The sequence below is a fragment of the Corvus brachyrhynchos genome, unplaced genomic scaffold, assembly GCF_000691975.1.
Source record: "Corvus brachyrhynchos isolate BGI_N302 unplaced genomic scaffold, ASM69197v1 scaffold365, whole genome shotgun sequence".
Lineage (NCBI taxonomy): Eukaryota > Metazoa > Chordata > Aves > Passeriformes > Corvidae > Corvus > Corvus brachyrhynchos.
The window spans coordinates 784,477-807,406 of record NW_008239544.1 but is presented as its reverse complement, the minus strand read 5'-3'; the positions used below and the strand labels follow the sequence as shown (position 1 = coordinate 807,406).

Below are 22,930 nucleotides of genomic sequence, written 5' to 3'. Positions count from 1 at the left end.
GGCCCGGGGGAGTCACCCCGAGGGGGGTGTGAGGGATCTGGGCATCGCCCTGGTGAGGGGACACTGCGGGAGCTGGGCATGGGCGGGCTGGAGAAGGGAAGGCTGGGAGGGGATCCCATCAAGGGGTGTCAGAGGACAGTGCCAGGCTCTGTTCAGTGGTGCCCGGCGACAGCAAGAGGAGCCAGGGCCACCAACTAAAACACGAGAAGTTCCACTTCAACACGAGGAAGAACCTCTGTCCATGGAGGGCGGCAGAGGCCTGGAGCAGCTGCCCAGGGAGGGCGTGGGGTCTCCCTGTCTGGAGACATTCCAGTCCCACCTGGACGTGTTCCTGTGCCACCTGCTCCAGGTGCCCCTGCCTTGGCCTGGATGATCTCCAGAGCTCCCTTCCAACACTAATGGTTGCTGATCACAAGGAGGGGGTTGGTGGCCTCCTGAAAAACTAAGCAAGAGGAAAAGTAATTCTACTCATTTGGGCTCTCTGAACTGGGAAAAAAAAAAGGCAATAAATTGTTAAGGAGCAGAAATAATCACAGATTTATTTCTAACTCAAAGTCTTTTCAATTTTGCACCCTTGGACACACGGATAAGGAAATATATTCCTTTCCAATGCGTTCAGGTCGCTGCCATCTTCCTGGTTTGCTTCTCTCCTAACAGTTTTCTGTCACCTTCCAGCTGTGTTTTGGTGGAAATGTGTTTGTTGCTGTTGGAAGCTCCCCAAGGAGCTCACAAGGGTGGGCAAACCCTTCCCACCTGTTTGCCAGTTTACGCTGCTTGTTGTTTCCGTGGTGTTCCTATACTCCTGAGCAGGATAATCACCTGCTTTTCCAGCCACTTGAGCCTCTGCCCAGGGAGGTTTGGAGGTGTCCAAGGAAGGCCTGGACATGGCACTCAGTGCTCTGGGCTGGGGACAAGGTGGGGGTTGGGCACAGCTTGGACTTGGAGTGTTTTCCAACCTCGGTGATTCTGTGATCTCAGTTTTCCATTCAGGAATATTTCCCCCTCCCAAGCTGGCATTTGTAATTTTCCAGAGGAAGGCTCTTTGGGACAGTGATTCTCCCGCTCTGGAAGCGTTGGTACAGCACGAGGCACAGCTCCTGTCTGGAGCTTCTGTGAACTACTGATTTATGTAATATGTTCATTAGAAATACATCTCCCTGCTTTTTTTTCCCCTTGATCCTCTGGGACTCCGTGGAATTAGAGCAACGTGAGATTCTTTTTGTCTTTCTTCCTTGATGATAAAGCAGCAGAAGAAAGAAACTGGGGCTAAATCCATTGTATCCGTTTTAATTCCACATCCCAGTGTCAGGCATTTAATTGTTCCTTAACTCAGAATGTAGCTCTGTGACAATTTTCTTTCCCAAACTAATGGCACCAGATGGTTTCCTAGGGATCTGGGTACATCCCACCCTGTGCATGCACGGCTCACGGGACACACACCTGGATCAAAGGAATCGCTTGCCTTTGCTAAAGCACAATAGAACCCCCAGCACCTGGGGTGCCTAATGGCTCATTAAGCTGCTCCCTTCTAGAACCTTCTGCCTGAAGCTGTGCTTTTCCCAGTAATGAAATTTTCAGCAGTGAGCACAGACACCGTGGTGGGAATTTTATGGTTCTCCTGGCGTGTGACCCCTCGGAATTAGGAGGAAGAACAGGGTGAAACCACAGTCCTGCAGATAAGCACAGTGACATGTGATGCCTCTGGCAGGTTCCTCTGGCTTTTAAAACACTTCCTTGCTTTTCCTGCAGTGCTGCTTTTGAGTTCAGACCTTTTCCTTGTGTTTCTAGTTCTGCAGAGGGATAGATCCAGAGACTGAGGTGAAATCCTGGGGTCCAGCACAGACACGTGGGCAGGGACTGAAGGCTCAGACGTGGCAGCTGCACAGCCACGAGTAAATCATGTGTAACTTCCTCTTCCCCCTTGCTCTGGGCGTGCCTCAGGCCTCTGAGTAAGAGTAAAGGCACTGGGCTTCTTGCAAGTGCTTTTGGTACCTGTTAACAAGTCATTTAATGCCGTGTGTGCCTCAATTTCCCACCTGCCAGGGAAAAGTGCAAGAGTTCCCTGCTCCACAGGGTTGGCAGAGATCATTTTTGTCCCATTTGTGAAGTCTTCAGTAGGGAGATGAGTGCTGTAAAATTTTGTAAGTTAAGGGATACAATAAAAGTGTTATGTGGGCCCAGAAACGTGGCTGTGGAGAAGGACTTTGACATCTTCTGGTGTGTTCCTTTTACAGATGGGCTGGGGGGATTTGGGAGCTTTCGGAGAGCCTTCTAAGGAAACTCCTAACCTAGACCAGATGGCTGCAGAAGGGATGCTTTTCCTGGATTTTTATACTGCCAACCCCCTCTGCTCTCCCTGTAAGTAAACTGGAGTTTGAACCGTGTAAGCATGAGAAACATCTTCCTCTGAGAAGTTTGGGGTGTTTGCCAGCCTCTGACATGAATCAACAACCCAACCAGTGATTGCCTTCAAGCCAGAGATTGGATTTGCTGCTTTGATCTTGCCTTTTGCTCCCCTTTTATTTATGTTTGGATTGGAAAACCGACAGTTTTCAGTTCATACAAAGCACTGGTTCAGTGATCAGTCCAGCTAAAGGATTTTTATCCCATTTCAGTTCAGTATTCCAGCCCTAGTCATTGCATTTTTTTCATCTTTCTCATTGTGGGTTAAACAAAGCAGGATCTGAACTGTTGCTGAGCATATTTGGTGTGAGTCTGTTGGCTCTGGTGAGACTTTCATGCAAGGAAAGGCAGCAGTGTGTGTCCTGCTTTTGACCCTGGTGTCTTGCAAGACTCTTGGGACAGGGACAAGAGATAAAAGGAACGTTTGGGTCTGGCAGAGGCAGATATTCTTCTCCTTATTGTTTTTTCTGTGAGGTGGTTTCTTTTTTTCCTTTCTTTTTTCCCCCTCAAACCTGGTTAGCTGCCAAGAACTGAAACAAAAATGAAGAACAGGGGCTTTTTATTTGGGCTCTCATTTAGGATAGCACTTGCCAGTGTGTTGATGATGTCCTTGCTCAGAAAAGGCATTTAAAATATGCTGAGATCCTGCTAATCCAGTGGTGGGACTGCATATACTTGAAGTTAAGCATCTGTTTAAATATTCCCTGCAGTCAGGACTTGACTTTTATTGTCAAAGCTGGACAGCTCCTTCTTTATGTTTCATGATTTTTGTTCAGTCAAGCTCGAAAGCTTAGCCTTGAGCATCTGATGAGTGTGTGCTAGGATTTCCTCTTAAATACATAATAAATATATCTCTAACTGAGATAGAAGGGTTGCTCCATTGGCTATTCAAAGTAATGACTCTTCAGTGTGGCTGATTTAATGAAGGGGCCAGATTTCACCTGCAATAACTCAAATGATGCATCAGAACCTGGCTCTCTCTGTGGCTCGTGAGAGAGGGGAGTTCTGCCAGTTTTAATGTGGGTGATTTTGTGGCTGTGACAGGAGGACACTGACACACTTCAGTCAGTGTGCTGGCCTCATCTTCCTACAATAATATTAATATTAAGCAGGGAATGGATAGAAATAAATGTTTGTGTTGTTTGCAGCAAGAGCAGCACTGCTGACGGGCCGGCTCCCAGTCAGGAATGGCTTTTACACAACGAATGGACATGCCAGGAACGGTAGGAGCCTCATTCCTGATCCCCCTTCCTCTCCTGATTTCCCTCTGTGCCTTGTAGGAGGTTTCTCTTCGGACAGAGGGGATCTTCCCCCATGGATCTTGCACCAAAAGATGACCCTGTTAAGTGCTGGTAATAAGTGTGAATTGTATTGCTTCCTCCTCTTCAAGCAGAAAACCTCCTCAAATTAAGAGGATGAACCATGCTGGTTGATCCATTTGTTTGTGCTGGCTGAGAACTGTTTCCTCTGGGCAGGGGAATTGGGGTCTGGTGAAGGAAAATCAGGTGGGGGGTGTTAATACCCAGAGGAAGAACTGGCTGCTCACAGGTTTATTCAGCAGGCAGATTTCTATCCAGTTTTAGAGCAGCTTTCCGTCCCTCGTGCCTGTGGTGCTTCCAGGGGAGATCCCTGGGTTGATTTGGGTCCCAGAGTCACAAATGCCACATGCTGGGACATGCTTGGGCAAGAATCAGGAGCCAGGGGTTGATTCCCAGAGCAAAGTCACAGCTGAGATGTCAGGGGCTGAGAGAGACTCTTCATTTCTTTCAGCTCTTGCAGGCTGAGTACCTTTATTGGTTATTTGATTTAGGAAAAAGCTGCCTTCATTTTAGAAAACAGAAGGCAGATTTACAACATAAAAACCACACCTAAAGCACCTGATTTTCTGTGCCATCCCCCTTTCAAGGGTCTCACCTCCACTCTGGGGTGGCAGCCCCCTTTATTATTTGCCCTCATGCACAAGTGGGTGGAAACCTCCCTTTGGTCTCTCTGATTCAATTTATCCTCTCCATCCCATGGGAGGACTTCCAAGGAATGACATTGCTGGGACTCCAAACTAATTGCTTTTTCTGACCCAGTAACACTGCTTCTAATGTTAAGTAGCCATGAGCTGTTTGCTGTAATACTTTTAAGAGTCAGAAAGATATTTTTGATTTGTTTTCCACAGCCTACACACCACAGGATATAGTAGGAGGAATCCCAGATTCTGAGTTACTGCTTCCAGAGCTCCTGAAGAAAGCTGGTTACATCAATAAGATCATTGGCAAATGGTAAATTTATTTGGAGATCTCTTGCTTTGAGATTTCATGCTGTATGTGTTGGGAAGGAGCAGCAGAAAAAAACAGAATTACAGAAAAAAAAACGCCTGTTTTGAAGCTCAAATGTCCAACTTTGGAATGTGTCATGGATCTTCCCCCTGCTGGGATCAATTCCTGAGTGTTCCCATTACAAGTACTTCCATGTATCTTCATACAAAGAGTTGATGGGGTTTTATGTGTGTATTTATATTTATAAACTCCCCAACTCTGTGCTTTCATGGACACCTCACACCACCTATTTAATCAGGAAACACCAGGATATTCTGTTGGAATTTGCCTTGGGCACCTACATGATTTTTATCTTTGTCTCTTGCTATATGTTGGGTTTTTACTAATAAATGAATTCCTGTGGAAAGTAACAGGAATTTCTTTATCAGTTTCATTAACAGGTTAGAGAAGGGTGGGTTTGAATTGTGGTTGGATTCACCTGCTGGAATTGGGAGGAAAGCAAAGCACCCTAAGACAGTGAATTATTTATCAGCAGGAGAGTGGCCCTGAAGGATCAGCTCAGTGGGCTGGGTGCAATCAGCTGCAGTTCAGTGCTAATAAATGTAAATTCATACACCCAGGGAAAAGGAATAAACATGGCAAATGCAGATTGGTTCCAGTTCTTTGGAAAAAGACAGGTCTGGAAGGACCTGCAGCTGTTAGCAGGAACAGGACTAAATAGGAATGTGCAGGGCATTACTGTGCATCCAAAAACTTCTCCTGGACAGGGCTGGGAGTGATGCTGAAAAACTGGCTGTGCTACCTGCTCCCTAGAAAGGTGTAAAGAAATGCAAGGTACAGCAGTTAAAGTGGAGTCTCATCCTGGCTGCACAGAGAATTTCAAGGTTTTCCAGCAGAAAATTTTCTTATTGTTTCATCATCCCCTCTAAAAACTTTTCAGGGTATCCAGTGACAGTAAATTCCATGGTTTAATTATAAGTTTGCAATCTTCCGTGACCAGTGTGGAATTTGTTGTGTTTCATTAAATCTCAGATTTTTGTGCTGTGAGAGGCAGAGACTGACCTGCATCTCAGTCATTGTTTAATGTCTCTGAAAGTGCTCTTAGGGCTTTCTTAGAATAAGATGCTTTTCCATCTCCCCTGTTACAGAAACAGCCAGGAATAACTTTGTATTCCCACAAATGGGGAAAGGGTGGAATCCTGCAGGTCAGGCTGGCAGTGGCAGTTACATCACAAGCTGTAATCATAGCTGGAATGATGATTATTCCTGTAATAACCCAGTTTAGAATAGCTCAGAGTAACTCCAAGGATCATTTTACTCCAGGGAATGCATTTTATGCCCTTTATGTTCAGAAAGTGCAGAGGGGGATGGCACAAAGTGGACAGGGGGCAGATGCAGGCTCGTGAGGGGAAGATGGAATGATTAAATAAACATTAAGCTACCAAGATGCTCTTTAGAGACACAAAGGATGGGTGTTCTCTGTCTTAAATGCAGGAAATGTCGATTTTGCAGTACAAAAACTGGAGATTAGAGAGGAGCTTCATCTGGAAGTTAAGGATGGAGGATTTTCAAGCTGCACAGTAGAGAGGAGCTGTCATCAGGAGTAGCTAAACGTGTTTTATGTCCACATGTGCACATAAAAACCTCATTTCGTTTCCATTCAGGTCTCTTTGTACCGTTTTGGCAGCGTGAATACTCCATAAAGGGGATGAGGATGGAATGGTGCATTTCATGAGCTCTGCCTTGTGTTTTTACAGCTCAGTGGGATAAAAGGGACTTGTTGTAGATCAGAATCCTTAAGTAAAACATTATGTGCATCTCTGCAGTGGTTTGGGGCAGTGTAGTCCATGAGTGCTGATCATCAGACAGCATGGAAGAAGACACCAGTGGAAGGAAAAAATGGAAAACAGTGATTGGAGAGTAAATAAAATGGAATATAAGTGAGCACTGGGGTGAGTCTGCATGGCTGTGCTTGCAACAAGTGTGAGAGAGCTCAAGACACTGCTCTGGAGTCGTTTATGTGATTGAAGTACTTTGAGTTTTCATTTCTTAGGCAAAGACTGTGTTCTTGCATGCTGTTCTGGTGAGCTGAGTTTTTGCTTCTTTGCAGTAGAATTTTAACTGCAATCTGTTGCTTTTGTTCCCAGGCACTTGGGGCACCGGCCCCAGTTCCACCCCCTGAAACATGGCTTTGATGAGTGGTTTGGATCCCCAAACTGCCATTTTGGGCCCTACGACAGCAGAGAGCGCCCCAACATCCCCGTGTACAGGGACTGGGAGATGGTTGGCAGGTAACCCAGCTCCTTGCCTGGGAGTGGGATTTTCTGGGCTCCCCCTGCTGGCATTACAGAACTGGGTGGGCTTTAAGGTTCCCTCCATCCCAAACCGTTCTGAGATTCCGTGATTCTGTGGTTAATAAAGGTCCAAGCACCAAGACTAACCTGGAAGTTGCATGTGGACAGTGTAGGGATGTGGAGCTGCCCTCCCAGAGCTGTTTGCTCATCCCTGGCACCCCGAAGGCTTCCTGTGAGGATTTCACTGCACTCTTGGAAGCTGCTCCCATTCTGTACTGAAAGACCTCTTTGTTCCTTCTCTTCCTGTTTGGAATAACATTTTGTGTGTTTGCATAACTCCGTTCCGTGTTCCCAGTCTGTGCCCTTCTTGTCCATTCATTTTTCACTCTGGTATCATCTCATTTCACTGCTGTTACTCCCCTGAGCACTTCCCCAGGTCCTTCTCTGCTTTACTGGTGGCTAAAGGTCCCTCTAAAATAATGTTTCCAAAGCATTCCCAGGTTCTGCTTCCAGGATTTCTCTGTTTTACTGAAAGTTGTTCTGTACTTCTGAATTTTTATTCACATTCTGCCCAGCTCTCTATGAAGCACCATGAGATTTTTAAGCATTTTGCCCCTTTTCTAACAGCTTAACAGCAAAAGGCCAGTCCCTCAGGTTTGTCCAAAACTTGAAGTCATTAATTTGGATCAAGCTGTGTCACCACTTTCTCCCGTAAGAACAATTATGGTGACATATTTTTCACATCTGGAGAGAGTTTGCTGAGTGTTGACTGTGACTTGTTTGTCACCTCCTTACACAGGGGAGAAATTCCTTAAAAGGGAAAAAAATCCATTTTGGGATGTTTATTCCTTAGGATTGATTTTTTTCCCTCTCTGATTCCTTTTATCTTAAGATACTATGAGGATTTCAAAATTGATCTGAAGACAGGTGAAGCCAACTTGACTCAGCTCTACCTGCAGGTACTATTTTAGTGCTGGCTTCTCAGCCAAGGTGACTTTATGCTTTTGTTTTTTTGGAGAGATTTCGACAGCAGAGGATAAATTCATTTTTATTGTTGTTTACAGGAAGCTCTGGATTTTATTAGCAAGCAGCAGGCCAGCCAGCAGCCATTCTTTTTATACTGGGCAATTGATGCTACCCACGCTCCTGTTTATGCCTCCAAACAGTTCCTGGGCACGAGTCAGAGAGGGCTGTAAGTCCTGCTTTTGGGGACATTGGTTTGTTGGGGTTGTTGTAATTAATTCCTCGTGCTGCTGGAACAGGCAACCTAAGCAGAGTTCTAGATCCAAGGGGATGGATCACTCCTCAAGTGTGTGTGTGTGTGCTGAAATGCATTATTTGCTTGGATTGTTCTTCCATAATTTGGCTTTAATCTGAACTGCAGATCATGTGACCCCAGGGGGAGGAGGGGGGCTCTAAGCTCCTTTGCCAGTTGTGTGAGGAGTGAAATGCTGTCTGTGGCACAGATGATTTTTTAGAAGGCTTTTGTATGATTAGTGCCTGTTTTAAAAGCCTATAAATCAGACCAGCAAACAGGAAAGCACTCCTAAAAGTGCAGTTTGGAGGAGGCAAAGAGCTCTGTAGACACTGGGAGTGTTGCTTCAAAGAGTTTCTAACCATAAGGAAAACGATGTTGTTACCTCCCAGTCTGTGGCAAGGTGGTTTGCCTCTGTTTGTGAATTTTATGCCTGAATTTCTCTGTCCAAGAGGGGCTCACACCTGAGCGAACTCTGACCCTCAATACCCCAGAGGGGCTGCTCTCTGCAGGTCAGAGACACAAGTTTGCAGTGGCAGCAGAAAACCTGATGCATGAGAAGGATTTCTGCAGCACAGGTACAAATTAAGTCCACTGAACACATTGTGCTGACCCTTTTTTTTTTGCTGCTTTGAGTGTTTTGCATCTCCTTTTGCCCCAGGTATGGGGATGCTGTGAGGGAAATTGATGACAGCGTTGGGAAAATCCTGAACCACCTCCAGCAGCTGGGGATCAGTGAGAACACCTTCGTGTTTTTCACCTCTGATAACGGGGCTGCTCTCATTTCAGCTCCCAAACAAGGTGAGGCTCAGCTGAACAAACCTGGGCTTGGCAAATCAAGGCTTAACTCTCTCTCTATGAGAAGAAAAAAAAAACCTGTGTGGGGGGTCTGTGTTATGAGTTAGGAGAAGCCTCAAAAGACAGAGTGTTTATGTTTAGAGTAATTTATGTTCAGTGCTTCTGGTCACTGCTGGAGGAGGTGTCCTTGGCCAAATGGAATTTTTCCTGCCCCAGTGTTGCTGTTACCTGTGTGTATTTGCACTGTCAGGGAGGGAATATTCTGTAATTTATTTGGAACCAGGCTCAGTAACTTAGCAGGGTGTTTACTCTGCATCTGCCAAATGCATATTTCAGCCTTCTGAGCAATTACAGAGCGTTCAAGAGTCTCTCATTCTTTAGCTCTCATGAAAAATATCAAGAAGAGAAATGATTTTTTGTTACCTCGCAAGTTTTCTTTTGTTCAAGTGAGGGTTTTTCTGGAGAAAATCACTGCAAATTGACTTTAGAACCTGCTCTCTCCTCTTCGGAGGCAGACTTGTCTTGTGGTTATTGAACCACAGAGCAGGGAGTAACCTGAGTTCTGATTTCAGCTGGCTTTGACTTTGTGTGACCTGGAGTCAGTCATGAGACTTCCCTGGTTGTTCCTGAGCTCCAAGGTTGGGTTAAAACTCCAGATATTCCTGCAGAGCTCTGGCCATCTCTGAGAGTGATTCAGGAAATGCAGGATTATTTTTCTCACTCTTATACCTTCCTCTAATATTGCTCCGGTACTTTAAAATTGAAAATCATTATGAAAAAAAAGCTATTTCTGCCTGAAAGTGTCAGGTTTGGTTACAGACAGCAGTTAACACCCCTAGAGGGAAGAACACCAGTGAGGTATTTCCTGTTTGTTGGGGGTTTGTTTTTCACTTGGTTGTTGATAGCAAGGTGTGTTTAACTGTCCCTTTCTCCCTGTGCTGAAAAGACACTCCTAAAATTTCATCACAAATGGATATTGAAAAAAAAAACCCCAAAAACACAACACAACAAACAAGGAAATAATGACAAAAAACCCAACTCTGGTCATGTTGTTTGAAGAAGCAGCCATGCAGAAATGAGAATTCATTTAAAACCAACCTGGGTGACAGTGTCCTTTTGAAATGCTGGTATTTTGTGGGCTTTAAGGCTGCTTTTCTGTCCCTAGGAGGAAGCAATGGGCCTTTCCTGTGTGGCAAACAAACCACCTTCGAGGGTGGCATGAGGGAGCCGGCGATTGCCTGGTGGCCCGGCCACATCCCTGCAGGAGGGGTGAGTCTCTGCTTTGGGCCCTTCTCAGCAGCCTCGGGTGGACTGCAGGGAGTGGAGAGGTCCTTGCCGGGCTTGGTGGGCTTTGCTTCACGCTTTTACCGTGCCCCAAGTCCAGGGGTTTGTGTAAATAAGGAGCTGCTGCTGCTGCCCCAGAAATCGGTGCCATTTTAATGCAGATTTGCATTTAGAGGGTCTGTGCTCAACTTTGCTGGGAGCACCCTGGCTCTGGTCTTGTCTTCCTGCTCTTTTTAACAAACCCTTTACTCTTCTGGACCTCAACATTTCTCATGTGTTTGAACAAATCAGAGTGTAAAGAGCAGGAATTTGTTACCCACACTCTCCATGCCCTGAGGTACCAAGTGGTTTGACTCTCACATCTCTCACGTTGTGCCTGATGAAAGTTCCACTCAGGGAGGCTCAGACACCACATTATTGCTGTGTGCTGCCTGCACACAAATGCAGATATGATCACTTCAAAATAACCCCCCAGTGGCACTGCCAGCCCCCCTTGTCCCAGCTCTCATTACAGAGGGATGCAATCAATCCTGCTGCGGGCCGGGATCACAGGGATAGCACAGCCCCCTCCCCTTGCTGAGCATCTCTGAGCCCTGAAGAAAGTGATCCTTCATTAACTGGGCACCGTGCTTGAGCCTGCAGACTGTTCATAAATAAAACATTTGTCGAAGTTGCATTCCATTGGGGTGGTTTAATTGAGGCAGGCTAATGATAATTTATCATTTACATTTAGGAGGGACCATGAGGCAGCTCAGATCTGCAGCTGAGGGCAGGAGGGTGGTTTGGTTTCATTATTTTTCGAGAGTTCACCAAACCTACCAAGGATGGTTTATTATTTTTCTAATTTGAAATGAAAACAGTCTTTTTGTTTAAATTTAAACATTTCCATAAAGCCTTTGCAAGCCAAGTACAACAGCCCTGGGCTAGCAAAGGAGAACATGAAACTGCAGCTGAGTGTTTTGTTTGCTGGGTCCAAACTAAATAATGTGCTAAAAGTAAACATGCATTATAAATGGGGACGAGAAAATGCCCAAATTTAAAAATTCTTTCCATTGTAGTAACTCTGAGGATAATTAAGAACAGGAGGAGAGAGAAATCCTTGTGCCTGCTTCTTTCCTGCCTGGCTGGGACTCCTCTCCCAGGTAGTTTTTGGGAGCTGCTGCTTGAGCTCCTGGGACCAGGCATTGCTCTGCAGAGCTGTGTGTGCAGGGTGGGCTGGGCAGCTGAGCTGCAGAGCGTGCCTGGAGCTCCCACATTTTGGGAGGCACCCAAAATCCCTCCTCCACCATGCCAGTATCACCCTGAAGCACGTGCTGAGCTTTAAATCCTCGTTATCCCGGGCTCCAGCTCGGGGTGCTCCCGGTGCCAGGTGTGTGCCAGGGCTCCCAAGGGCTCCGTGGGGGCCTTGGGGAGCCAGTGCTGCTCTCCATGCTCAGGATGTGCTGCTTTGCTCCCAGTGTGATGCTGCTGCTCAGTAACTGTGTAATAGAAACTCACCTGTGTTTTCTGCTTGTGTTCTTGCCTTCGAGGCTCCAGCACTGCTCCCTCAGCAGCCCTGACCACAGGTGAGAGACTTGTGTCCACCACGACATTTTTGGCTTTTTTTTCTGTACCTTGCTGTAGCTTCCCCATCCTCTGGAGGAGTTTTAACTGCCCAGCCCCAGTCCTGTGCGCTCCAAGGAGCTGTAAAATGTGGGAAAGCCCCTTCAAAGTCTCTCGTTGCTCCTTCTTTTCAGGAGTTGAAGGAAACAGAGGCTTGGGAGATCTGAACTTCAGCACAGAGCTGAAGGGTCAACTCCTTCCTGCGCTGGATTTGCTCCCAGTGCAGTGGTTGTTCCTTTTGAGGAGCAAGGGAAGGGCCAGGAGCTGTTTCAGGTGCAACAACTGGAGCCAGGAAAGGAGAGCTCGTGTCTCTGGTCAGTGAAATGCAGTTATTGGGTGGAAAACTCCTTCTGCTGATGGGAATGCTCCAGGGAGACCTCATTGCAGCCTTCCAGTGCCGTGGGACAAGGAGGGAAAGGGACTTTTTATATGGGCAGATAGTGCCAGGACAGGACAGAGGGAATGGCTTCCCACTGCCAGAGGGCAGGGATAGATGGGATATTGGGAAGGAATTGTGCCCTGGGAGGGTGGGCAGGCCCTGGCACAGGATCCCCAGAGCAGCTGTGGCTGCCCCTGGATCCCTGGCAGTGTCCAAGGCCAGGCTGGACATGTCTTGGAGCAGCCTGGGACAGTGGAAGGTGTCCTTGCCCATGGCAGGGGTGGGACAGGCCGGGCCTTAAGGTCCCTTCCAACCCAAACCATTCCATGATTCTACCTGGCAGTTGGTTAATAATTTTATTGATATAGCAGGTTGGGGTTTTTGTTTTTATTAGAGAGCACAGTGATGTGCTGAAATAAAGGAGCACCCCGGCCTAAACAGAAGAGGTGAGGGGACAGGGTGGGAGCACCTGCCAGGCTCCCTGTGGAGCTTGGGATAATTGGTGCATTTGGCTGGTTTGCAGGTTTTTGGAGGAGGAATATGCCTCAGGAGTCTGTGTTGCTCTTGGCATCAACACTCAGTGAGTTCTGGTCCCCCATCAGGAATATTTATTCACACACAAACAGCCTTGCTGCACTTCCCTCCTCGGCTCCGTTTTCCAGGTGAATTCACAACAAATCAGCGTTTCAACATTCCCCACATCACATCTGCCTTCTGGAAGGATCCAGCTGGAAAAAAAACCCCCACATATTCTGTTGGTATTTGAATCCTCCTCCTCTCTCCCCTCGCCCTCCTCCCCTTCCTCTCTCGTGCCTGCTTCCTGAAGGAGAAAAGAACATATCAACCCAAAGACAGCATTGCAACCTTTTCTTCCCTATCTCCCATGGGGCACAAATTGAAATTGAATTAGACAGGGATATCAGGTCTGCTCGCTGTGATAACTGTAAAAGGATTTTATTTAAAAACACCCTGACATTTGTTCACCCAGTTTCAAATATTTAGCTTTCCTCCTTTCCATTCCTGGCGGGGGCGACTTTATTAATTGTCGCCTTTGATTCAGAGTTAAAGCTTGAAAGCACTGATAACAGCACTGGGGACTATTTCTTCCAGCGCCGTGGCCCACAGCAAAAGGATTTCATTTTCTTAAAGACGTTGTGTGGATACTGAGAGTTTATTAAAAAGAAGGGGGGGAAGGAGGGGGGAAAAAATCCGTCCTTACGTGCGTAATACCGGCTGTTCCTCACTGATACAGCAATATCTGATCTCCCTCCGTTTATATATTATTTATTTTCTCTGGGCTGTTGCCCTCTCTGGATTTTTCTTTTTCTTTTCTTTAAAAAAAAAATGAAATAAATAAAAGGGAAAGGCAGCTAGAATGAAAGAGCCCTGTTGACAGGAGAAAAATGGTAATTTTTTTATTTTTCCTCTGAAAATACTTCAAAGTTTTATATAAATATTAACCTTTTTTTTTTTTTTTCCCTTTTTCCTTCTTCAATGTGGTGCTGCAGAGCACAGATAAATCCAAGTGGCTGTGGCATGGGCATTTAATTTCCTTAAGAAGTTTTCTCTGCTTCACGGCAAAAATGTTGTCTGAGACCAGAAACGTAATTGGATGATTAAAGAGAGTCATCTACATCTGGTGCTGGTTAATAAGGGCCAGGACAAGGGGAGCATGGTGGCCCCCCAGGATTGTCCCCACGCTCTGGATAAATGAGGTGACATTAAAGGCACGAGCCCGGGGTCAGCGATTGCCTCTTATCAAAAGATTGAGGCGCTGGGACGGAGCCACAACAGGAAAAGTGACTTTTGGATTCGATGTAGAAATTGTGAGAGCTCTGATTACAAAAGGGCTCAGCCAAGGGCTGGCTCTGGGTGTGGGGTGGGGGCAGCAGGAGGGGTCCGAGCTGCTCTTCCCTGGAGTTCTGCAGCTGGGAATGAGCCTGGCCTGAGGTGCTGGGAGCTGCTCATGCCCTGCACTCCAGCCCTGGGGAGCTGGGGCTGCCCAGCCTGGGGGACCAGAGCTCAGAGGGGCCCTCAGCCCGTTCCGTGTGCAGGGCTCAGAGGGGCCCTCAGCCATGTCCATGTGCAGGGACCAGAGGGGCCCTCAGCCATGTCCGTGTGCAGGGAGGGGACAGAGCAGGGCTCAGAGGCGCCCTCAGCCATGTCCATGTGCAGGGACCAGAGGGGCTCTCAGCCGTGTCCATGTGCAGGGACCAGAGGGGCCCTCAGCCATGTCCGTGTGCAGGGAGGGGACAGAGCAGGGCCCAGGCTCTGCTCCCAGGGCCCAGCCATGGCACAGGAAGGAACTGATCCCAGGAAGTTCTACCTGGGCATGAGGCAGAGCTTCTTTCCCCTGTGCCCAGCGGGCGTGTGGAGTCTCCCTCAGGAGATACCCCAGAGCTGCCAGGATGCCATCCTGTGCCCTGTGCTCTGGGATAGCCCTGCTGGAGCAGGGAGGTGGGATGGGATGATTAAAATCATTTAAAGGAGAGGGAAAGGCTGCACTAAAATAAGGAATAAATGTTCTCCAAATCCCATCCAAGCTGGCCTTGAGCACTTCCAGGGCTGGGGCAGCCACAGCTTCTCTGGGAAGCATCTCCCTTTGTCACTGCCCCCAAGGCCAGGCTGAGCAGGACCTTTCCCAGGCAGTGCCCACGGATAAATCCTGAACTCGAGTGCCCAGGACCTGTTGGTGTTGGTCAGCTGATCCAGCTGCTTTCCCAGGGATTTCCACGGCCAGGCTTCCTCTTGTGCTTAAAGCTTTGCACTTTGTTTCCTCCCAAGGAATTGTGGCAGGATTCCTGCATGCAGCTTTAATAAGATGTGTTCCTGCCAACACCTCCTGATGAATGAAAGCCATTAAAAATTGAAATGACTGTAATCAAGTAATGTGATATTGTAATGTTAAACTTGTAATTAGGCCCCTGCATGTTGCTTTCTCCAGTTGTTTTTTGTTTTTTTTAATTTCTTAATTCTTCCTTTGTGCTCGGTTTGTTCAGCTCAGTCTCTTAATACAAGGCTTAGTGTCCCAGGAAAAACAGCAGTTTTCCTTTATTTTTGAGCTAGTATCTCACAAAAATTCATTTATCATGCCATCATTTGTTGCATTTAAATAATTAGTGTCAGCTTAGAGGCCGAGGGTCTGTTTGCGAGTAGAAGGAATCAGAGGTAAAAAGTCTTTGATAGTCCCAACATTGTTCTGTTGGGATTAGACTTGGATTTTAGTCAGAAAGTGCTGTGGTACTCACAGATGTGGGGTTGTATCCAATGGTTTCTTGTTTCCCAACAAGTGCTATGGCTGAAGATGCCCTTTCCCTGTCACATCTCGTGCTGGTGCCTCCTGGTGCTCCTGATCTGGCAGTATCTGCTTTAATTTAGTGTGTCACTGACTAATTAAACACCCTACAACAGCTCCCACGGTCAGGGAGGGAGAAAAGATTCAGAAAGAATCAGGCAGAACAGACTTTGTAAGGTTTTAAAATATAAATAATTAAGAGCAGAGAGATGAGTATGGCTTCTAAGTAAGAAAGAAGGGGAAAAAAACCCCTTGCACATCTCCATTGAAGCCAAACCCAGATGTTTTCCTCCCTTATTAAAATATGGACTAAAAATACCGCAACTTTACAGTTCTTGAATTGTTGGAAATGGTTTGCAGATGAAGTCATCAGGCTCTTTTTGTTATTATCCATCTATCCCTGTGCTTTCTGGGAACTCTCTCAGGGTATTCTGGACTCCAGAGATGACCTGGAGAAGGGCACAAACAGAGGACTTTTTTTTCCCTTGGTGTAAGTGCTGATTTTTCAATCCACGGATGAGTTGGAATTTGCTAAATTAGGCTGAGCCCTGCGACAACACGCTCCTGGAAAAGGGATACACAGGAGCGAGGAGAGGGAGAGGAAAATGGAGAAAAAAAGAATCAAAATGCAAATTCTCCCTGGAAGTGGAGAAATAGGGGTTGTTTCCTTGGCTTTATTATTTTCAGAGGAGTTTGCTGGTGACTGCAGCAGTGTAAAGGGAGAGCTTTTCAGGAAGCTTTGGAGGGAACCTGTTTCCTTATGGATTTTCCTGAAAGGCTCTTTGCAAATGTGTTTCTGTTGATTTTTTTGTTCCAGGTCAGCCATCAGCTGGGCAGTGTGATGGATCTGTTCAGCACCAGCCTCTCCCTGGCGGGTCTGCAGCCTCCCAGTGACAGACAGATTGATGGCATCGACCTTTTACCTGTCATCCTGCAGGGCAAGCTAATTGACAGGTCAGTTATTATCCCCGAGCTGCCAGCCCTGCTCCTGGCTGAGGGGATGCCAAATTCAGGGCTGGTTTTTTTAACACCAGCTCACAGATACTGAATAGAAACTGAATGGGTGCAGCTTTGCTCCCACTCTGTGAGGTGGGGCAGCAGCAGAGCTTCCCACTGTGCTCCCACTCCGCTGGAACAAGCTGGGGTGGGAATTCCTGACATGTGGTATGTTGCCATACAGTGGAGTCTGGGGACAGATGAAAATGTCACAGGGTTAGCAGGGATCCCTGGAACAACATATGGCAGTAGGGGAGATAAAAGCCTGAGAACTGGAGCCTGGCTGGGGGAGAATCCATTATTTATCACTGGAAAAGCAGCCTGGAGTGTGCTGGGTGCTTGTCCTGCTGCAGAGGTGGGAGGTAAAGGCTGTGCTGCTGCAGAGGACCTGGAAACACACCTCTTCCCAAGGTCCTGGATCTGGGAGTGCTTCTGCAGGGATAGATTTGGGTGGAAGACCTGGAATCTTTGTGTACTTTCAGCTCTTGGGCACAGGCACCGAGATCTGACAGCAAATCCTGCCAACAGATATTTTATTGGAACTGTCAGAGGTCAAGAGAGGTCTTGGAGCTGGGATTTTGGTGAGGAATTTGGCAGCCTGGGAAATCTGGCTACAAGCGTATTCTTTGGGAGATAGCAAGGAAACTTATGCATGGAAAACATTTCTGGAGTTCTTTTCTTCGTTGGATAAGAGCCTTTGTGCTGTGAAATTCCTCCTGTGCCTGTTAAGCAAGGAGCACACCTGAGTGTTACCTGACAGGAGCCTTGCAGGTTCCTCAAATGCAGCCTGGCCCATTTTCTGGAAGTTTGGAAAGTTTCTTTGTTGTTTTAAAAGGGAATTTCAGTGCAGGCACCAACCCCTTGTTTGTGTTACAATAACAGTCACTTAAAGCACATTGTGGCTTTTTCCTTCTTTTTTTTTCCTTCTTTTTTTCCTTCTTTTTTTTTTCCCCTAGACCTGACCAAGATGAAGTTTTCATAGCTCCCCAGAAACTTTCCAGAAGATGCAGTTGTTGTGTTCTTTTAAGCTTAAAAAGGAAAAAGTGAATGGGGGGGGAAAAAAGAAATCATGTGTATCAGAATATTGAGTACAAGCTGGAATCCTCCTTCAAAATAAAAAATGTATTTTTTCAAAAAGGAAAAACCTAAAACCTTCAGTCAAAGGGGGACATAATTGGTCAAAGATTGAGTGTTCATGGGAAGGAAAAGGAGGCTGGAGCACTTGGTGGAATATTTTTGGGAGATTTTGTTGATGGGACTGGTTCAGATCAGGTGCTGCAGTTTGGCAGGTCTCTGGCTGCCTTTATTTCACTTCCAGGTGTGTTAAGGATGCAGGAATGGGCCCTTCTGGGAGCAGCTTCCCCTTCTTCCTGGGGACCAAGTTGTTTCCCCCTTGTTCCTGGTGGCAGCTCGTGGTTACAAAGGAGGGAGGCTCGTTGTTTGTGTGAGGCTGAAAGAGCTCTAAGGCCACTGCTGTCATTCAGACAGGGATATTTAAATTTCACCTTGCATTTAGGGACAGGTTTTTCAAGGTGGCATCACCGGAGTGAGTCGTTTTTGGATGGCATCTGAGAAGGAAAGACAAAGGCCCCCCCCTGACAGTGACAAACAGCTCTGCCCTCGTGTCCTCTCAGCAGCCCAAAACAGCTGGAGAGAAGAGCCGACCTCGTGTGAGGAGCTGCACCAACAAATCAACCCCCTCTCCTGCAGACAGTCCCTTCCAGTAAAATTTTGTGCTGTTCCCTCAAACAAACCAGGAGTGTTTTGTTGGGAAAACTGACAGGAACATTGCTGGGATGCCCAGGGAAGTGCACAGATGCAGCGAGTGAGATGCATTTCCCAGATGAATTATTAATTAGGGAAACCTCTGGGAACAAATGCAGCTTTAACAGTGTGTTTACATGCTGCAAAGTGAGGTTTGGGGGGAAAAAATTGATAGGAGTTAAAAGCACAGCAGGTCTGGCTGCCAGGTTTTTCCATATGGAGTTTCTCAGAGATGTCATCCAGAGCACGCCAGCAGCTGGTGTCCTCCCGGCCACCCTGTCCGTGTGACACTGACAGCTCGATGGCAGAGCTGTGGAGCTGCTGGGAAGAGGAGGCTGAGCATCCCAGAGCCCGTGAATCCCACTTTTCCCCTCCCACCCAGGCACTTGAGAGCTGTTTGACGTTGAAACCGCCACGCTCCAGAGGAAATCCCAGGGGCTGAGAGTTCAAGGATTAACAATCACTGGCAGCCAAGCTGGATAATGTTTCATTCTTGCACCGTGTGAGCTCTCAACTTGATGAGCACTTTAAGAAATGTTAATTGAAAACCTTGCAGAGGAGACTATTAGGAGGCAGCCTGTTCCTGCCTGATATCCACATGGGAAGTCAGATGCCATTAAGGGGTTTGTGGCCCTTATCAGGAGGCTGGGCCCGGGCTGTTGGTGTTTCTCATGCAGCTCTGCTCTCCTTGCAGGCCCATTTTCTATTATCGTGGCAACGAGCTGATGGCAGTGAGAGCTGGGCTTTACAAAGCTCACTACTGGACCTGGAGCAACTCCTGGGAGGAGCACAGCAAGGTAACGGCACAGGGACCTGTCCCTGGAGTCACCGGATCCTGGGGACAGGCACCCTTTCCATTGGGGGATGTCACCATGCTTCAGGCTCGTCAGAGCTACCAGGGCTGCTGTGCAGGTTTATGTTGGATATCAGGAATATTTCTGCCCCTAAAGGGCTGTCCAGCCCTGGCACAGCTGCCCAGGGAGGTGGTGGAGTCCCAGTCCCCCTATTTATCAGCCATATGGATGTGGCACTTGGGGACATGGCTCGGTGGTGGCCTTGGCAGTGCTGGGGGAACAATGGGACTCGATGGTCTCTGAGGCTTTTCCAACCTAAATAATTGTATGTTCCTAAAAAAACAAAGGAGACTGGTCTCACACACCCCCTCTCCTGAAATCAGGGACAAAGAGAGGAAAATGAGCAAATTCCAAGTTGTTCTGAAGGAGGCTCCCTTTAATCAGCACTTAATCCCCCTTAGTATTGAACTTTCCCTGCTGAATTCTGAGCTTTTAGGTGTCCCCTTATGGTTGGGCTCCCTGTTCCTCGTGGGTCCCTTCCAACTCGGGATATTCTGTGATTCTGGGAAGTTCTGGAGCCTGATGCCACACTGACCACTTACCTCCAAATTCCTGGCACAAAACACCTGGTGCCCTGAACTGTTGAAATGGAACTGGGATGAGTTTGTTGGGTTTGTGATGGTTTGAAAGGAAAGCTGTAGGAAAGGCCCAGTGGAGAGAACAGCAGTGCTTGAAAACAGTGAAATAAATGTGTTTAACCTGTTATCAGTACTTTTGTGAGCTCACATCACGCTGTGTGAAACATTTTATTTCTCTTATTTATTCACTTCCTGGCTGATCTCCTCACAGTTAGATGTTAAGCACTATTATTTCCTTTTGGGTTTGTGTCTTTCTTGGGCTCTAAACTCTGGGGCATTTGCTGAGTGGCAGCTTCACTCGTGTGCCTTGCTGGAGGTACCCTCAGACAGGAACCCAGTGCATTAAGGCCCAGCTCTCAGCAATCCTGGCAGCAGCCTGGGCTTGGGGAGGGATTGTTTGCATGATTTTTTTTTTAAATGCCTTTTTTTTTTTCTTTTTTTGAACTTATGGAAGGTCCTCAAGGCATCACAGGTGCAGAACTAAGTGCTGGTGACATTTGTGGATATAAAAGTGCAGGGATTCTTTCATTGGGATGTCCTGAGGGGTAGAAGGAAGTGTCAGCTCCAAGGGAGTCGTTTACATTCAGGGCTGTAAATGTGTGTGTTTGTCTTTTTTCAGACTGCAGTGCTCCAGGAGTCAGAGCTTGTTTTACAGGGAGCGAGGAGGAAAGGAAAGTTGGCTCTAGAAATGTATTTTATGTTCTGTCTCAGTGCTAATTCCACACAGATAAAATGAGATCATTTGTTTGTCTTGTGTGTGAGTAAAACCTGTTTATCACCCGTGGAGGGTTTTCCCTGGGTGGGAGGAACTGGGAGCTCCTCTGTCCTTGTGTTTGGTGTAGGGGTGGCCTCCTGCTCTTGCCATGAGCGTGGCAAATTCCCACAGGAATTCTTGCTCTCCGTGGTGATAAAAGCACATAGCCACACTTCCAGCCCCAGTTGGGAAATAAATAAACCCCTCCATGGAACTAAACTTATCCCTACGTGTCTGAGTGTGTAACAGTGATAATGGGGACCAGCTACTCCTTCCAGAGGCTCTCCCACTGTGAGCAGTGGCAGTGCTGCAATTAAGGAATATTTATTTCTTTCCGAGTCTTTGTTTAACTGCTGTCTGATAAAAGTCAGCAATTATCCTGTACATCAGAGAGACGATTACAAATCCACTCTCTTTCCTGCAGCTTGGATCACATGAGCTTGATGTGGGGAAAATTGGAGCACATAGTGGCCAGAGCAGCCATTAACAACATGCAGAGGAAGCTGAGGCTGAGATTTGTTCCAATTCTCCTCATGTCCTCGAGCCATTAATTACAAACCTCGCAAGTTTAAAAATAGAAATAAATCAGAATGCAGAGCAGTTCCACAGTTCCCAGCCCTGTTGGAGGAGTTTCTAAGCTCACCTTGCAACACACTTCCCTCTTTCAGTGACTGGGCTTCCCAGCTGTGTTGATGTTGGACTCTGGAATCAAAAAGGCCACTTTGTTTGCTAATTCCATTTGAAAAACAAATATAAATCCATGCACATCTGTGGCATTTGGAATTCTGACTGTTGGCCTGTTTGTTCAATAAGTTTGATTTGCCATCCCAGTAGAACTCGAGCTAATGAGGATTTGTTAATTGTATGATCGTCAGAGGTCTTTCCAAATTGTGAAGACTTCCAGGTATGAAACTCTGTGTCTGAAGGTCCCCACTCAGACCTGGGATATGTGGTTTTGTTGTCATCCATTGGAAAGAGAGCTGAAGTTGGCCAGATGTGGCAAAACAGCTGCCTGCACATTTTGAAGAGGTTTGTTTTATGGGTAGGTGAATATTTCATGATTTTGACAGACAGGGTTTAGCCAGACCTCCTTTAATACTTCCAGCATTCCCTTGGTAATTGGATTTTGACAGACAGGGTTTAGCCAGACCTCCTTTCACTTCCAGCATTCCCTTGGTAATTGTCTGTGTGGGAAATCACTGGTACAGAAAACTTGCCCTGGGTTTAATCCACGTTTTTGTTTGACTTTTAGGTGAGATTATCCCATTAACGCAGCCAGAACCCTATTTTCATGTTGATGCTGGAAAATGGGGAGCTGGTGCCTGTCCTGGGTCTGTTTAGGATGACCAGGATGGGCGAGGGAGGATGTGGCCCCTCACCTGGAAAGCTGTGTTTGACTGGGGCGTGAGTTGGTTCAGTAATAAAGAATGTACACACAAATAAAAACGTACCAGAGAGACACAGCCTGCAGAAAGCAAAGCCTAGGAAAGCAGAGCAGGGATCTGAAGGCTCCTCTCCATATGGCACTCGGAATATTTACTCTGGAAACATCCCATGCAGGCAGCACACAGGTTTACAGTCATCCTCAAGTCCCACGACAGAAACATGCCCTTACTGGTCTGCATCCTCTGCCTTATGGCCTGAGATTAGGACTTGTCATCTGACACACAGATGAATTGTGCTCTTCTGTTCTTCCCAGGTTTTGTTTATTTTTTAACCCCCAAGCCATTTTTTTTCTCTAGTCTGACTCCTGTCAGGAAGTCTTGTAGTCTCTCTCAGTGCTGGAGGATACCTTGATGCTGCCTTTTCTGCTGGATTAACTGGATTTCTTGGTTCTTGAGGGGGTGGTCTCTTGAAAGCATAAAGGGAAGGCTCACTCTACAGAATCAAGTGGGAGTAAGCATTTTGTGGGACATTTTCCCTGTGGATTGCACAGGATGCTTATTAGGAGCTGTTTACCTGGCTTCCATCTATATAGGTGGCTCATGTTTACATAATTTGACATCTCTGACATTCAAGAGGTGATAAATGGGACAGAGAGAGATGAAAGGAAGCCTGACTTGAAAAATGTGTTTGTATTTTTAAACAGTTCGACAGAGGCAGAGAAATCTCCCTCCTGCATGTGGGCTGAGTCCCTGGTGCTCTAGCACTGGTGGGTAGAAAGCTTTTCCATTGTTGTTCACCTTTTTTTTCCTTGTAGAAAAAATCAGCAGTGATAAAAATAGCCACGTGTGCAGGGGCGAAGGGAGAACTGAGGATAAACCTGGGGAGATCCCTCTTGGACAGTGTGACACACAGGACTTTTACTGGAAGTAACCTGTAAAATCCTGGGGGTTTTTGGAAGTAGGAGTCTGAAAGGGGGAAAAACGGGTGTTTTCTATAAATTTACCTGAGTAGGCAGCAAATC

General features: G+C 46.9%; 1 protein-coding gene across 5 annotated transcripts in view; it reads left to right on the top strand.

Moving 5' to 3' along the window:
- Positions 1–2,213: 2,213 nt before the first annotated feature.
- Positions 2,214–22,930, top strand: part of GALNS (galactosamine (N-acetyl)-6-sulfatase) — a 39,479-nt gene continuing 18,762 nt past the window's right edge. For 2 of the 5 annotated variants that reach the window (XM_017741392.1, XM_008639151.2), the window contains exons 1-10: positions 2,215–2,358; positions 3,552–3,626; positions 4,571–4,673; positions 6,818–6,961; positions 7,857–7,923; positions 8,029–8,156; positions 8,881–9,020; positions 10,183–10,286; positions 16,395–16,531; positions 19,032–19,134. In XM_017741392.1, the coding sequence (XP_017596881.1) occupies positions 2,235–2,358; positions 3,552–3,626; positions 4,571–4,673; positions 6,818–6,961; positions 7,857–7,923; positions 8,029–8,156; positions 8,881–9,020; positions 10,183–10,286; positions 16,395–16,531; positions 19,032–19,134 (1,125 nt within the window). In that variant the 5' untranslated portion in view covers positions 2,215–2,234. The other 3 variants (XM_017741395.1, XM_017741393.1, XM_017741394.1) reach the window with 3 other exon arrangements.